The 13,884-nt window shown below is 42.0% G+C and overlaps 2 protein-coding genes across 3 annotated transcripts in view; both read left to right on the plus strand.

Annotated features, from left to right (window-relative positions):
• The window catches only part of PIP4K2C (phosphatidylinositol-5-phosphate 4-kinase type 2 gamma), a 39,469-nt gene extending 36,516 nt beyond the window's left edge, over nucleotides 1-2,953 (plus strand). For both annotated transcript variants that reach the window (XM_083356696.1, XM_083356697.1), the window contains exon 10: nucleotides 687-2,953. In XM_083356696.1, coding sequence (XP_083212822.1) covers nucleotides 687-767 — 81 coding nt within the window. In that variant the 3' untranslated portion in view covers nucleotides 768-2,953. The remainder of the gene's footprint in view (nucleotides 1-686) is intronic.
• The window catches only part of ARHGEF25 (Rho guanine nucleotide exchange factor 25), a gene marked incomplete at its 5' end in the record, with an annotated part of 308,962 nt that overhangs the window by 170,276 nt on the left and 124,802 nt on the right, over nucleotides 1-13,884 (plus strand). The window lies entirely within an intron of this gene.

Below are 13,884 nucleotides of genomic sequence, written 5' to 3' on the forward strand. Positions count from 1 at the left end.
GTTGCCTACCCCTAGTCTAGAAGCAAGGAAGGAAGGGAGGTGGAGAAAGTGTGTCAGTGACAAGAAGACCCGCACTACCCCCAATAGATTTTTTTTTATTCGCTGTGGGTGATTCATAGGAGAGTTATTTTTATTGTACCATTGGGGCAATGGCTTTTATCTTTTCTAAGGATAAGGACTTTCCTTGAGGGGAAGATGGCAAGGAGCAGATATAATGTAGTCAAGAGTAGAAGCAAGAGGGATGTTCCACTGGGTTAGATCTAGTTGCAGTGGAGAACACGCATGTTAATAGCAGCTGATCGGTACACTTTAGCTTTAGATATATATCTGACCTTTATTTTGTACAACTCAAGGCAGGGTTCATACCGAATGCTCCTTCTTCCCGTTTTCCCCACAATAACAAGTCTAGGTTGGGCTGAGGGAGTGTGTCTGGCCCAGAGTTACCCAGCTGGTTTTCATGCCTAAGGGAGGGTTAGAACCCATGACCTCCAAGGTTCTAGACCTGCACCTTAACCACTACTACTGGTTGGCTCTGATGGAAGTAGTCGTTTGGGGACTCGGGGTGCCACCTTATATCCCCAGTGTCTCCAGTATTCATGGCCCGTGCCATACTGCTTTCACTATAGTGATTAAGAATTAAGGGGGCTGATTTGTGGTGGCTGTTGACACTTTTTCTTCCCCTACAGGCTGGTGCAGAGATCTCCACAGTGCATCCAGAACAATACGCCAAGCGCTTTCTGGACTTTGTCACCAATATATTTGCTTAACAGTTTACCACCAGGTCTTGTTGACCCGAATCAAAACCTTTTCAGCACCTGTGTTGTTGTCACTCGCCCTGCTCCCTGATTCTCCATAAGTAGGATAGTTTTCGTCCTGCTATTCTGGGATCAGCAGGAGAATTGGGCTGACTTCAGATGAGTCCCACTCTCGCAACTGAGCGACGGCTGCTGAACCAAGTGCCTTAACTCTGATCTTCTGCTGAGGTGAGAAATGTTCCAGAGTACCAAAGAAACTGGGTGTGAATGCTTTGGGAAGCTGCTTTTCCTTTCATGCCAGAGGCAGAGGAGTGGCTGGTTTTTTATCTAAACACTGACTTCTTCCTTTCCGTTAAAACAGTATCAGTGTTACATCATTTAGAGCAGGACAATGTTGAAATAGAATAATATGCAATACGAAGTTAGTCGTGCCTTGGAAGAAGGGGGTTGAAGGGAATCTTCCTCATTTACACAATCAAATATTGTATCCTAGGATATCCCATTGTACCACCTGTTTCAAAGCCATGTGCCAGTTGTATACCTTTTCTACCATCCCTCTATATTACACAACCTTTAATGGAAGACTGCCCTGTGTCGCATTCTTATGAATAGTTTTGCTTTGATCTAGTCCTAAAGAAAAGGGCCCAGCACTGAATCCAGTACCCCTTAAGCTCTTTTCCATGTACAATTGCAGGTTCTTGAAACTTTGTGCCCCATATTTTGCTGTTAATGAGAAAAATTCTTTTAGGCTCATTGCTGTCTTGCATCCTTTTTCCTTCCCTTTTCTAGTTGAGAATAAGAGTTGAAGCAAGATCTGTACCTGCTAAATAAATTTGGAATAATAAATTCCTGAATAATATAATAATAGCACTATCATCTGAACCCCTGTTCTACATACTGCAGAGCTTTTCTGTGTCTCCCTTGTCAGAGGGAGATTGGGAGAAGGACACAATAACTCTAATCTTTGGGGTAATGTATACAGGGGTGTCTATTGGCCACACAACCCAGATTGAGTGGGCGTAACCCACGAAAGGGCCTAAGGTATATCTAGGCTACCCATGATTTACCACAGTATAATATTAAATTTGAAAGCTGCTGAGAAATGCTAAGGATGAAAGTCCTTGCCATTTAGGTCGTAAAGCTTTAACGTTAAAATTAAAGCAAGCTTCAGATGTTGGTGAACTGCCAGCAGCAGCAATACCATGACCAATAAGAGTAGGGATTGTTGAGAGTTCAGCAACATATAGAGAGCCCCTGCCTCCCTATCCAATCATAAACACCTCCATTTTGAAGTGGGAATCGGACCAAGCCTCATTTATCACGCCCAGCTTCAGGATGCTATGAGAAGCAGCATCTGTCTGCCTGTGCATAATGGCTCAATGTGTTTCTTCTATATATCAAATTGGCAAACCAGTGTATTTTGAGAAAATGACCTGTCTCAGTGGTTGGTCAAAAGGCCTCTTAAGTGAAAGAGGAAACTGCTATAAACTAGCAGAAGCATTAAATATATATATATATATATATTTCATTTAGCAAAGCAAGGAATGCAGACAAGGAACTGGATAAATTAAATGATATTTCCTCTAGTGCAACGAAGAATGCAGACAGACAAGGAACTGGATAAATTAAAAAACCATTACTCATTTATTGTTGGCTTGGTTAAGAGATCTCGCATTCTCTAGTAGCTGTCTTAGCAGCATGGGGAAGCGGTCATATTCCAAACTGAATTATAATTCCCAATAACTCCAGCCCCTCTATGAGCATTTATGAGGAATGCTGGGAATTACAGTTCAGCAAAATCAAGGTCCAGCATTACCTACCTGGCTATGGTTCGGGGTACAGTGCTACTCAGTTTGCTGGTCTGGGCCTGAAACACTGAGGCTACTTTTCATGTTTTCCCCTTCTGCCCATTAGTGGTGTGCTAGGACTGATGTCATTTCAGCTGCCAGCACACTAAAGGCTGTGCCATGGAGATACATTTATTCTGTGGGGTTCTCTTCCTTCCAGCCTCTTTCAGTGTTTTGTAATTGTATACAATGTGTATTTCTGGTTTACTATTGTATGGCTAAAAATAAATTATTGAACCAAAAGTTGTCTGTATGAAGTGCCCAGCTGTGCTGTTGTATTCTGCTAACCTAGCAGGGGAGAAGGATGAACTCTTGTGTTTGAAAGAATAAAAGACTTTCCTTGGCCCTTCACAGCTTTTTGAATTGAAATTATTATGTCAATTATTTTTACTTATAACATTTCTGAACTTTCAGGGGAAAAAAATTATCCAAGCTTGGGGGGGGGGGGAATCAGACAAGAATGTTATGATTTTGGCCAGATGAACCAGGGTTACTTTGAAACAAAACTGTAGACATTATGTCTTGTCTGGTTTGCCCCCTTCACTAGCGGGAGATCTTGTTCCTAGCTGGCTTGATTTATAAAGATGACAGCAATTTGGCAGGATTCATGCTCTTTAATTGCTTAATTATCCAAGTTTCACCATTCCTATAGAAACTGATCAGGAGCCAGATGTGAGTTTTATCATTAACCCAGACTGCATACAAAAAGAATTTCCAATCCTTACCTGTCAACTACCGGTAGTATTATTTCTACAGTTGAGTGTCAAGACACTCTCTTGTGTCTAAAAGGATTAAGATCATTTCAATTCACTGATCTTTTGAGATGCAAAAGATTCCTAAGTTGGATAGCTATTATTATGTGTGGATAATTTGTGGTTAGAATCACAGTTAAGACTGTTGAAAACTTAATAATTCAAGTCTCAATCAAGGACCTAGAATTATTAGGGTAGCACCTAAGAATCTCTGCAGTTTCAAGCAGGGTGGCTTTTGGTAAAAAATTGGGGTGTTCAAGTCTGATAAATTCAATATATCTTTATATCGAGGGAGTTTTAGGTATTGTTCTGAGGGCTCCAATCATGATTGGTATAAGAACGGATTTCTTTTTCCACAGGTATTCAATCTAACTTCAAACTGCGAGCCCCAATATTTTATAATTTCTTTCCAACTGTTTTCCCTCAATCCAAGCATCACCTGGTATAGCAATGTCAACAAAGCAGACTTTCTTTTCATTAACTCATATCAAGCAGATTATCAACAAGATGCTTATTTTAATAAGTATTTGTTGCCCTGGGATCTTTGCAAAATTATTCTTCCATGGAGATTTACGAACACACTACCTGAATTTGTTTAGAGGTAGGCATGCCTAAATTCTTTGGGATAAAATTATAGCCCTTCTTTTTAGTTCTTGAATGTTTATTGTAAGCATGAGAAATGGTGTGATAAGATGGAGCATAATTCCCCACCCCATCAGCTATTTGAATCTTGCTCCATCCTAGGAGTTGCTACCCAGCCCTGAATAAGCTGCTCTGGTCCATGCCTCTCTCACATCTTCAATAGGGGAAAAAATACTAATAATCTTCCATTATGGAAGGAGTCAACTTCGGTCTTGTAAGATTTCTATTGTGTGAAGTCTTAACAACTGGACCTTGGGGGTGGGGTTGGATAGTGAATAGTGACCTCAATCCTGAAGGTGTGCGTTTACATCTTTATTACAGATAAGGATCCCTGCAGTTAAAATAACTATAAATGAGCATTTTGTTTGCCAATTGGAAAGCCTTGTTCTGTTTGCCTGTCCACCATCTATATCTCTGCTTCCTGTTTTATAGGGAATTTAATTATCCCAGTTACCAAGGTCATCCCGTTTGGAAGGAAAAAAGGGGTTTTTTTGGATCTCATTAATGTACGTGAGGACTCTGGCTGTTCTTCAGGCTCCAACCCACCATTTTAGCAATGCCTAAACCACAAACGGGCGCGGCCTAGATAGAAGGCGACGGATTTCCGAGTCCCCCCAGCCCAGCTCTCTCGTCTAAAGCGAGGCCTGCGCCGCTTAGCTGGAAAACGTGAATCCCAGCCCAACAGCACGGGAACTTCATTGCGCTTGACCTACTGAGCCACACCAATTCATCCACTTTCCAGCAAGCGGGGGGCGGGAAGAGAACCTGAACGGGAAGGGACTTAACGCGGGAAAAGCCGCGGCTCGAGCCGAGAGCTGAACCTTTACTTGGTTTTAATATCCCGCCAGCCTCTCGAATGGCAACCGAGCAGAACGCGGGAGGACCGCGGTCGGGGCGGCCTCTGCCTCTCTTCTTTGCGCAAAGAGAAAAGCTGAGGCCGCCACCCGCCTACAGCCTCCCGCGCCCAGGCAGCGCTTCCTCCTCCGCCATCCCGGTGCGTGGTTGCTATGGCTATGGCCATCATTCCAGCAACAAGCGGCGCCACGTGACGCGTCCGGCGATGGCTGCTGCTGCTGCTGCCGCTGCTTGGCAGGGAGGGAGACCTTGAGCAGAGCGGCGACGGCGGCAGCGGCACCGGCACGCGTTCTCGGATGCGCCATAGGTCGCCTCGTCGGCCCCGTTTTCTCAAGCCTCGCCATCCTGGTTGTCGCCTGCCTTCCCCCCCACACACCCCCCATCCCGTCTTCCACCCTTTTTTTCCAACGTCGTCTTTGCACGCAGCAGCTGCAGCTTCGATGGACGGACCGTTCCTGCCATCCTTGGATGTTCCGCTATGGTGGGTTGCCGAGCTGGGGAGCGCCGGTTGCAAAATAGGGGATGCCTTTACTAAAAGTCTGGGAGCCTGGGGGGGGGGAGGGAAATGGGGTGCGAGCCAAACAGGGTGGTGGGCTTTGCTCCGGCGCGCTTTCTGGCTCGGTTGGCCGGATGGCTCGCCTTTTCCTTTTGATTTATTATTATTATTATTTTAAAGGGTGATCATCATCATCATCCCTAATGTGGCGCATTTTGATCAGAGACCATCTGCATATTCAGGCAACCGCCACAGCAGCTGCAGCAGTGAGTCCCTTCTTTGTGTGTTGTCAGCTGGCTTTGCAGCAGGGGTGTTGCCTAAAGGATGGTTTATGTGTTAAAGGAGGGGGGCGCATGATAGCTTCTTTTAGTGGGGGAGGACTTTTAGGAGAAATGCATGCAACAGACACCATATATAGACACCGGGGGTATTTTAGGTAACAGTTTACCCACAAAGGTGTCTATGTATCTACCTGTCAAGCCTCCTAAAATAATGCAGGCAAGCTGACAGGTGAGCAAAGGTGGCTCCCCTATCTCAGGGTGGCAGAAGGATTATTATTTTTTTTTGCAGCATTATTGGTCAAGCAAGCATGAACTTAAGTGCCCACCTTTTCTCTCCTTGGATAAAGGATGGGAGACAATTTTCACCCTCCACTGCTATCCATCATATGAGGCTCTTGAAGGTGGTGGAGATGTCCTAGAAAAGGGGGGTTGGGATTTTGGCGGGTATCTTTGGGATGTGTGGGAGAGGAGAAGAATATAGATGTGACTGGGATCAGGAGGCTTGCAAAGAAATTTGACAGCTTTTGCCTCCCAGAGGGCCCTTTTTCCTCAAGCCATTGTTTCTCCCAAGCCCCCTCCTTCTCTCTTTGTTCCACATCTCTCCTTGTGACTCCAAGGCTATTGGGCCTAGTCTTTCATTCCTGCTAGTGAATAGCTGTGTAAAAACCTGGCAGTTTTGTTTGTTTGTGATGTCTCTGAGCTTGGCTTTTATTTTGTAGATGTTTCACTACTACACCCTGTAATCTTTCTAGGCATTGAATGCAGCGGAAAAAGTTACTGAAATGCCTGTAAAATGACAGCCAAGCTCAGAGACCACCAATTTTCAACCTTGACATACATACACACACATATACATGTATACATTTACACATATATACATATACACACACATTCTCCTTTATTGCAACTGACAGCTTACCCCCCCCAATTGATGGGGGGGGGAGAGATTTTTTTATTTAAAAAAAGAACTAACACCTATCAGCCCACCTTCCAAGTGGCTGTACTTCAGAGCTGCTTTTTCTACCTCCCTACAACTATTGCGTTAATTCGCGACCTCACAGTAACAAGTTCCATGCCATGCAAAAGCTTGCCTTCCTCCTCTCTTCCTGGGATGAGACCTGAAAGAGATGATGATGATGATGATGATGATGATGATTCAGGTGAGATTCCTTGAAATGTAAAGGCCTGGTCTTGCCCAAGGTCACATTGTTTTTTAGTTAAGGGTCCAGTAGTGAGCAGAGCTCGTATAAGCTTAATGATTATAAGAGTAGAGGTCAGCTCTAGCCAGAATAAGCAAAGATGCCTGCTGAACTTTCTTTTTCTGCCTTGACAAACAGATGGCATTTCCAAGCTGAGGACTATCTCACTGACTGGGCCGCATTTGTTAACGCATGTCTGAAAGGCTGCCTGTAGTATGCTCACAAAGGGTGGTGAATTCTGGAGAGTTATCACCTTCCCTCCCTCCATCTTCATGATTTGAGGAAATACTGTAGACAGGAACTGGGTTTGCCGTTGGGGTTGAGGTTGCATGCCTTTTGTAACTGAGCAGAAGCTGTATGTTTGGTCACTGTCAAATTCTCTTGGGGTGGAGTTGAACTGGGAAGGTGGAAGGCTTTAGAGGCAGGGTTGTTACACTGGATACTTAGCCAAATGCAGGTGACTGTGTGGGCTGCTTTGTTTTTAAAGGATCACACTCATCCAAATAACTGATGGCTGTGTTTTCATTTGTGTGGGTTAGTTCCACAAGTGGACACTGCATTGTTCTAGGGACAGGCAACTTTATACCCTTCAAATGTTTGACTGCAAATACCACAAACCCTGTTCCCTGAGATGGGATTGTAGTATAGGGCACCTAAATCTACAGCACCAAAGAAAAATAGTTTGATCTCTAGTGAAAGCTCGGTATAGAGAAGTCGGTTGGCAAACCATGTTTTGCCACCCACTCTCTTGCCTGTCCCTGTCCCCTCTTATCCAGTAGCAAAAACAAGGGAAAGGATTTTCCAGGACAAGAAAACAATGCAGTGGCTGTCCTCTCAGTACATGACAAGGTGAGGAATTCTGTCTATGAGAATTGGGACCTTGTGTAGCTCCAAAATGGAAGACAATCCAGATTCTTTTGAGTCAAAGGTCTGCTGTATAAATGTTTGCTGTTGCATTTCTTGAGCAATTCATAAAATAGATGAAGTTATGTCTTTTTCTATGTGCAAAGTAGTTTGCACAGAACTAGCTCCGGAAGTTCCCATTCCCTTGCGGCAAATGAAACGTTTTCCCATCAAAAAAGCTTTTGTTAAACTGGAAAAAAATATATTTTATATACTGACATTCAGTGTATGAACAGTGCATGAACAGGCAGCCTGTTAACATGTTTGTGGGCTAGATAATTTATTTGCAATTGTAATGTGTTTAAAATCTGGTATATTTTTAAGAGGATATATATTGTACTGAAACCAGAAGAGATTTGATCAGATCAGAAAGGACATCCTGTTATATGTATCTTATAATAAGTGTTGTTAGTTAGAACCAACTAAAACGTACATTTTTTGAACTGCTGGCTTGTAGCTGGCTGTTTTGTTTATCTTATTTTTAGCTACTCTGCCATTTTAGCATCAATTTCTGTGCCACATAAAGGGCTACATATGTTGATATCTCCAAAAGTGCCTAAAGCACATTTCATTTTCATACCTTTTGATGCCCCATCCAGGCCAGGTTTGAGAAACTTCATTACCACTGCATAAGAGCTGAAAAGCATCTAATATTTTCCTGTGGCTGCATACTGCAATGACAGGATGGGAACAATCAGCACCTACCATTCAGATAAATTTTTCCACTTCAGATTTCATTAAGGAACCCAGCAGCCTGTAGAACTTTAAATGTCACTTATATAAACATTGGGTTCTGTTCCTTACCCTTTTGGACTAATCATTAGATAGATAGAGCTTGTTTTTAAAGAACATTAATTGGTGCAGTCAGAGATATGTACAAATATGCTGATTGAGAATTACAGAAACTACATTTTGGATTCTGCTGTGTCTTACATTCCAAAGCAAGTTCTTAGAAATCCTACTGAATTGTGTATGTGTGTGTATGTGTTAATGCTGCTTGAAGTACGAATCTCTTCTTATGGAGGACAACTATTGCCTGATACCCAGGAATATTATGGCTAAACTTCTTTTTTTCTTTTTTTTCCTACTCATTTGATCCGTATTGCTCCTTTGCAACTATTCTTAAAACTGTGACTTGTCAGGATATACTGTATGGATAAATATACATGCCATCTTTCAAAAGTATAAAAGGTGATTCACCTGTTTGAAATGGAGGAGTCAAGACTGATGGTTGAACTGATAGATGATAAATTGGTATGTTTCTCTTTGTTGAAATTCGTGAAGCTGGGCTTATGTTATGGGTCAGAGGAATCCACAGTGCAAAATCAAAATAGACAAAATAGCAGCTATGGTTGCACAGTTGTAGCCTCCACCTGCTTTATGTATGTCATACACAAGACTATGTAAAAAGGGATTGGGGCTTGATTATGCTGTCACAGTCACCATCTTGACTTTTTTGACATATGCCTGCTATGAATGTAGAATTTTTTACTACTAGCTTTTAAAGATGTTGTTTTGATCCTCTATGCGTTAAACTGTTAAAACATTTTGCAATCAATTCCCATGTTGATGGCTGCATATACAGTACAGTATCTGCTTATCAGTGTTCAAACAATGAATTATACATTTGCAATTGCTAGAACATTTTTGTGGTGTTTATAAGAATGTAAGCACTGATCTGCCATCCTAAACTAACTGTGTAAGGGGAGAGTAGTATTTGGGAAATACCAAACTTTAGCAACAATTGAAATAAATCACAACTATGCCAAAATTATAGCCCAGGCATGGTAACATCACCAAGTAAGTGCCATAGTTATGTACTTGTGTCCTGTTATATGTAAGTTCTGACATTTACCTAATGACATTGTTATCTGCCCCCATAGATGTCTATATCTGCATATATTGAGAAGGTAGTCTGCCACCAAATATTTCCCAGGCTTTGCTTAAGCCATGTTGAGATTCATTTTAGGATGAACTCTACTGAGAGACTAGATTTATACGTCGTCTTAAGCTATGGTTTGCTTAACTGTAGCCTACTGAATAAATACTATGTGCTTAACCTGCTAAATTATAAATCATAATTTACAAAGTATGCTGGCTATGTTTAAGCAACACAATGACTGGGTTTGCTCAGTGTTTACCTGGGTTATTGAATTAACCATTTTCTGGATTTACATAATATGCTGACCCACAAAAAAGACTTACCAAAGTAAACGCTAATCAGTTTAAATTGTTTTTGTACAAAAAACAGTTCTAAGTTTTTAATTGACTTGGTTATATATTTTGTGTGCATTCGACTGTTAAGACCGAGTCTTTCACTGGCTGTGCACATTGCACTAAATTATGTTTGGTTTTAATTTAGTGAAATGTGCATAGCCAGTCAGAGACTCAGGGTTTTATTTTGAGCCCATTTTTATCTTAGGCTGCCATACCATTTAGCTGGTAGCAGCTCTGTATACCAGACTATATACCTTATACCCATATATCAAGACAGGTAGTCCTTGACTTATGACCACAACTGAGCTCAAAATTTCTGTTGCTAAGTGAAATCTTTAAGTTAATTTTGCTCCATTTTATGACTTTCTTGCCACAGTTGTTAAGTGAATCACTGCAGTTGTTATTAACATGGTTGTTAAGTGAATCTGGCTTCCCAATTGACTTTGCTTATAAAAAGGTTGCAACAGATGATCACATGACCCTGAGACACTTCGTCATAAATACGAGTCAGTTGCCAAGGGTCCGAATTTTGATCATGTGACCGTGGGGATGCTGCAGTGGTCATAAGCATGAAAAATGGTCATAAGTCACTTTTTTCAGTGCTGTTGTAACCTTAAACGGTCACTAAATGAACTGTTGTAAGTCAAGGACTACCTGTATATCTGTTGCCCTCCAGAATTTCTGGAGTTTTCTGAACGCCAACACACCTGAAGGATTCTAGATCAAGGAATATAGCTACACAACCATGGCACTCTGTAACTTTCAAGATCAGCCCCATGATAGTTTTCATTGTGGCAAATATTTTTTCTTAGTGCAAACCAGCAACCGACTAGAATATGAATTCCCTCTTTCTGTTCATAAAACCCCCTGCTACTCCTGAGCTCTCTGCTGGTCAAACATCCATGTGAAATTCCATCTGTCAGAGTATAATGGGACTCACTGCCCTGAAGCCTAGAAAGTGAAGGGAATGCTGGAGATGCTTTGGAAAAGTTCTGAATGGTGGAAAAGTGATCTTTGAAGAGATCCTCCCACTCTCTGCTCTAAAATTAAGTTTCCTCATCCTGGATTGATCTGCACTGCTGAATACCATCTTTGAAACACAACTATCTCTGGGCGACAAAACAGTTATTCTCAGCACTCAAATAACACCTGTGTGGAGGTGCCATTTCAGGTGAAGGCAACCTAAGCAGTACCATTTAAGAGAAATTCACTCTTAGATAATACACCACCAAAAATAGTTCATAAGCTCTTCATTATGCTTATGGTATAAGTCCTTTAATTATTTATGACCAGCTTTCCCAAATGCCTATATATGCCTATATAGGCATATATATGCATATGTATGTATGTATGTATGTATGTATGTATGTATGTTAGGACGCTGAGCTTGTCGATCAGAAGGTCGGCAGTTTGGTGGGTCGAATCCTGAGTGCCGCGTAACAGAGTGAGCGCCTGTTACTCGTCCCAGCTTCTGCCAACCTAGCAGTTCGAAAGCACGTAAAAATGCAAGTAGAAAAATAGGGACCACTGCGGTGGGAAGGTAACAGCGTTCTGTGCGCCTTTGGTGTCTAGTCATGCTGGCCACATGACCACGGAGACGTCCTCGGACAAGCGCTGGCTCTTCGGCTTTGAAACGGAGATGAGCACCGGCCCCTAGAGTTGGAAACGACTAGCACGCATGTGCGGGGGAACCTTTACCATATATATATGTGTGTCTCTGTGTGTGTCTGTGTCTGTCTGTCTGTCTGTCTGTCTATCTATCTATCTATCTATCTATCTTGGCTTGCATCCTCTTACCCTCCCAGCTACCTTGGCATACTGATGGGGAGCTGACTGGCTTTACAATAAAACACATCAGAAAGGGGCAAAATTAAAGAAGCTGGGTTTAGTCACTATACAAATCAGCAAGTTGCTTTAACCTATTTGTCAGGACTTAATATCACACGGGTTTTGACAATGATCAAGAAACTCCTGAACATAAGCCGAGTACACTGTTTCACTTTAACATAAAAGGACCAAAGGCATCTGGAGGGCCTTTATTGCTGAGATATGAAATTTCACCCTGTAGGTTGCTTTTGTTACTGAGCAATCATTCTTGTTCCATCTTGCCTCCTGCAACCCAACCTTCATTTGACTTGGAGATGCCCAAAATCCAGTTTCCAAAATAAATTCTGAGAAGTTGACTTTCCTAGGTAGTGATATTGATGAGGCAGCCAGGGAAGGGCTTGGAGACTTATTATGGCCAAGAGCAAATTCCCTGGAGGGTCCATAAGATGGTCTGGTCTTTTAGAACACCCACTGAAGGAATGAAAAGAAAACCTGGGGTGGAGGATGTCAGCAGATCAAATTGTTTTTCTTAGTCTATACAGTACTGCTTCCCCGACTGCTTCTCACTATCCTGGTACCCAGTGAAGGAGATGCGGTTGCATTAATACCATAGAAGTCATTTCTATGCAGGGGGCTTTTCGTGCGGTGTTCTGCTTTCCGTTCCATTCTGCTGCTCCTCAGAGCAGAAAAAGAATTTGTACAGAGACATTCTGTTTGCATTATATGTTTCAGTTTGCAAATTAAAATCCTAAGAGCAAGCTATTGCTCGATCAGTTTGGCAGTTTCTTCTCATAAGAGGCGAATTACGGCTGGCATATTGAGACAACACTGCCTCCGATGCTACGTATAAAGTACATTCGCAGTCATTATGATTGGTAACCACTGATACCAGAAATGTAACTCTTCATGAATTTGCCTAAAAAGCCAGGTGGGTTGACTAAAATTTCCAAAGGCTGGAATTTGAGATCCTGGTGTGATGTCCAAGACTAGTCTCAAATCCCACTAGCCTCCCTGCCTTAGCTTTTAAAGGATTCTTTCCATTGGGCGGGAAGAGCATTTGGGAAATCAAAGCACCAGCTTATCTTTACTTATAAGAATGCTCTGGGACCCGTAGGCATTCTTGAAAATTAAAATGATGGAAATTTGCTGCTATCCAGTGTTTCCTTGGAAGGGCGCCCACGTGCTAAGGAAGAAAAAGAGCAGGAGGGAAGTATACTACATCAGGATCACTAGGGAACATCCCTGGAGGCTGCGGGGGTAGCAAGGAGCAAACTGTCATGTTTGCAGCCTAAAAAATAGGTGTCTTGTGACTGGTTGCACCCACTATAGTAACTATTTCTGGAACAACTCAACCCTTGATGAGACCAATGTTATGTGAGTGCCCACAAGATGCTTTTAATATTCAAGGTTTGGATTGAAAAGCTCTGTTCCCTCTGAAGGACTTTGCTTTAACTTGCCTCAGTTTTGCCCCTTCTGAATCATTAGCGGACTGGCTTTTAATTTCATGTAAGGGGGAGCAAAGTGTTCCCATCCCCACTTTGTACGTTTAATAAATCTTAGCAATATGTCTTCTTCGTATTTTTTTTTCAGTCTTTAAAAAAGAATTTTCTTGTAGGAGAGCTGGCTGATTGTATTTCCACGCCTACAGTCCCAATTTAGAATTCTGGCAACTAAAACTCTGTATAGTATAGTATTATTGTTTTCACCTTTATATTTTCAGTTGCTTTCCTAATGAAAACATGGAATTTGCCCTGCTCATAGTAAACACACACTTATTTGAACTTTTGATCCAGTTATCCACCTTGATTTTAGGCCAGTCAGGACTAGCTTTTACCCCATCAGCATCCACCTATGTTTAACTAGAAAGTTTATTGTCCCAGGAAGCATTGCTTTACTTTTGCTTTGTAAATTACCTATACTGAATCCCATGTGCCACTCCCCAATTTAAACAGATTGTGTGGAACTCCTTGTTGTGTCTTTACAATGTAACAATCATACAATAGCCAAGTAATTTGGCATCATGGACAAATTTGCTAGCTTCTACTTAATTCCCAAATTAAAAAAAACCAACAGATTTTCTGTGGTAAATTACTTCATAAAATGCCCACTT

The sequence above is a fragment of the Vipera ursinii genome (assembly GCF_947247035.1).
Source record: "Vipera ursinii genome assembly, chromosome: 2".
NCBI lineage: Eukaryota > Metazoa > Chordata > Lepidosauria > Squamata > Viperidae > Vipera > Vipera ursinii.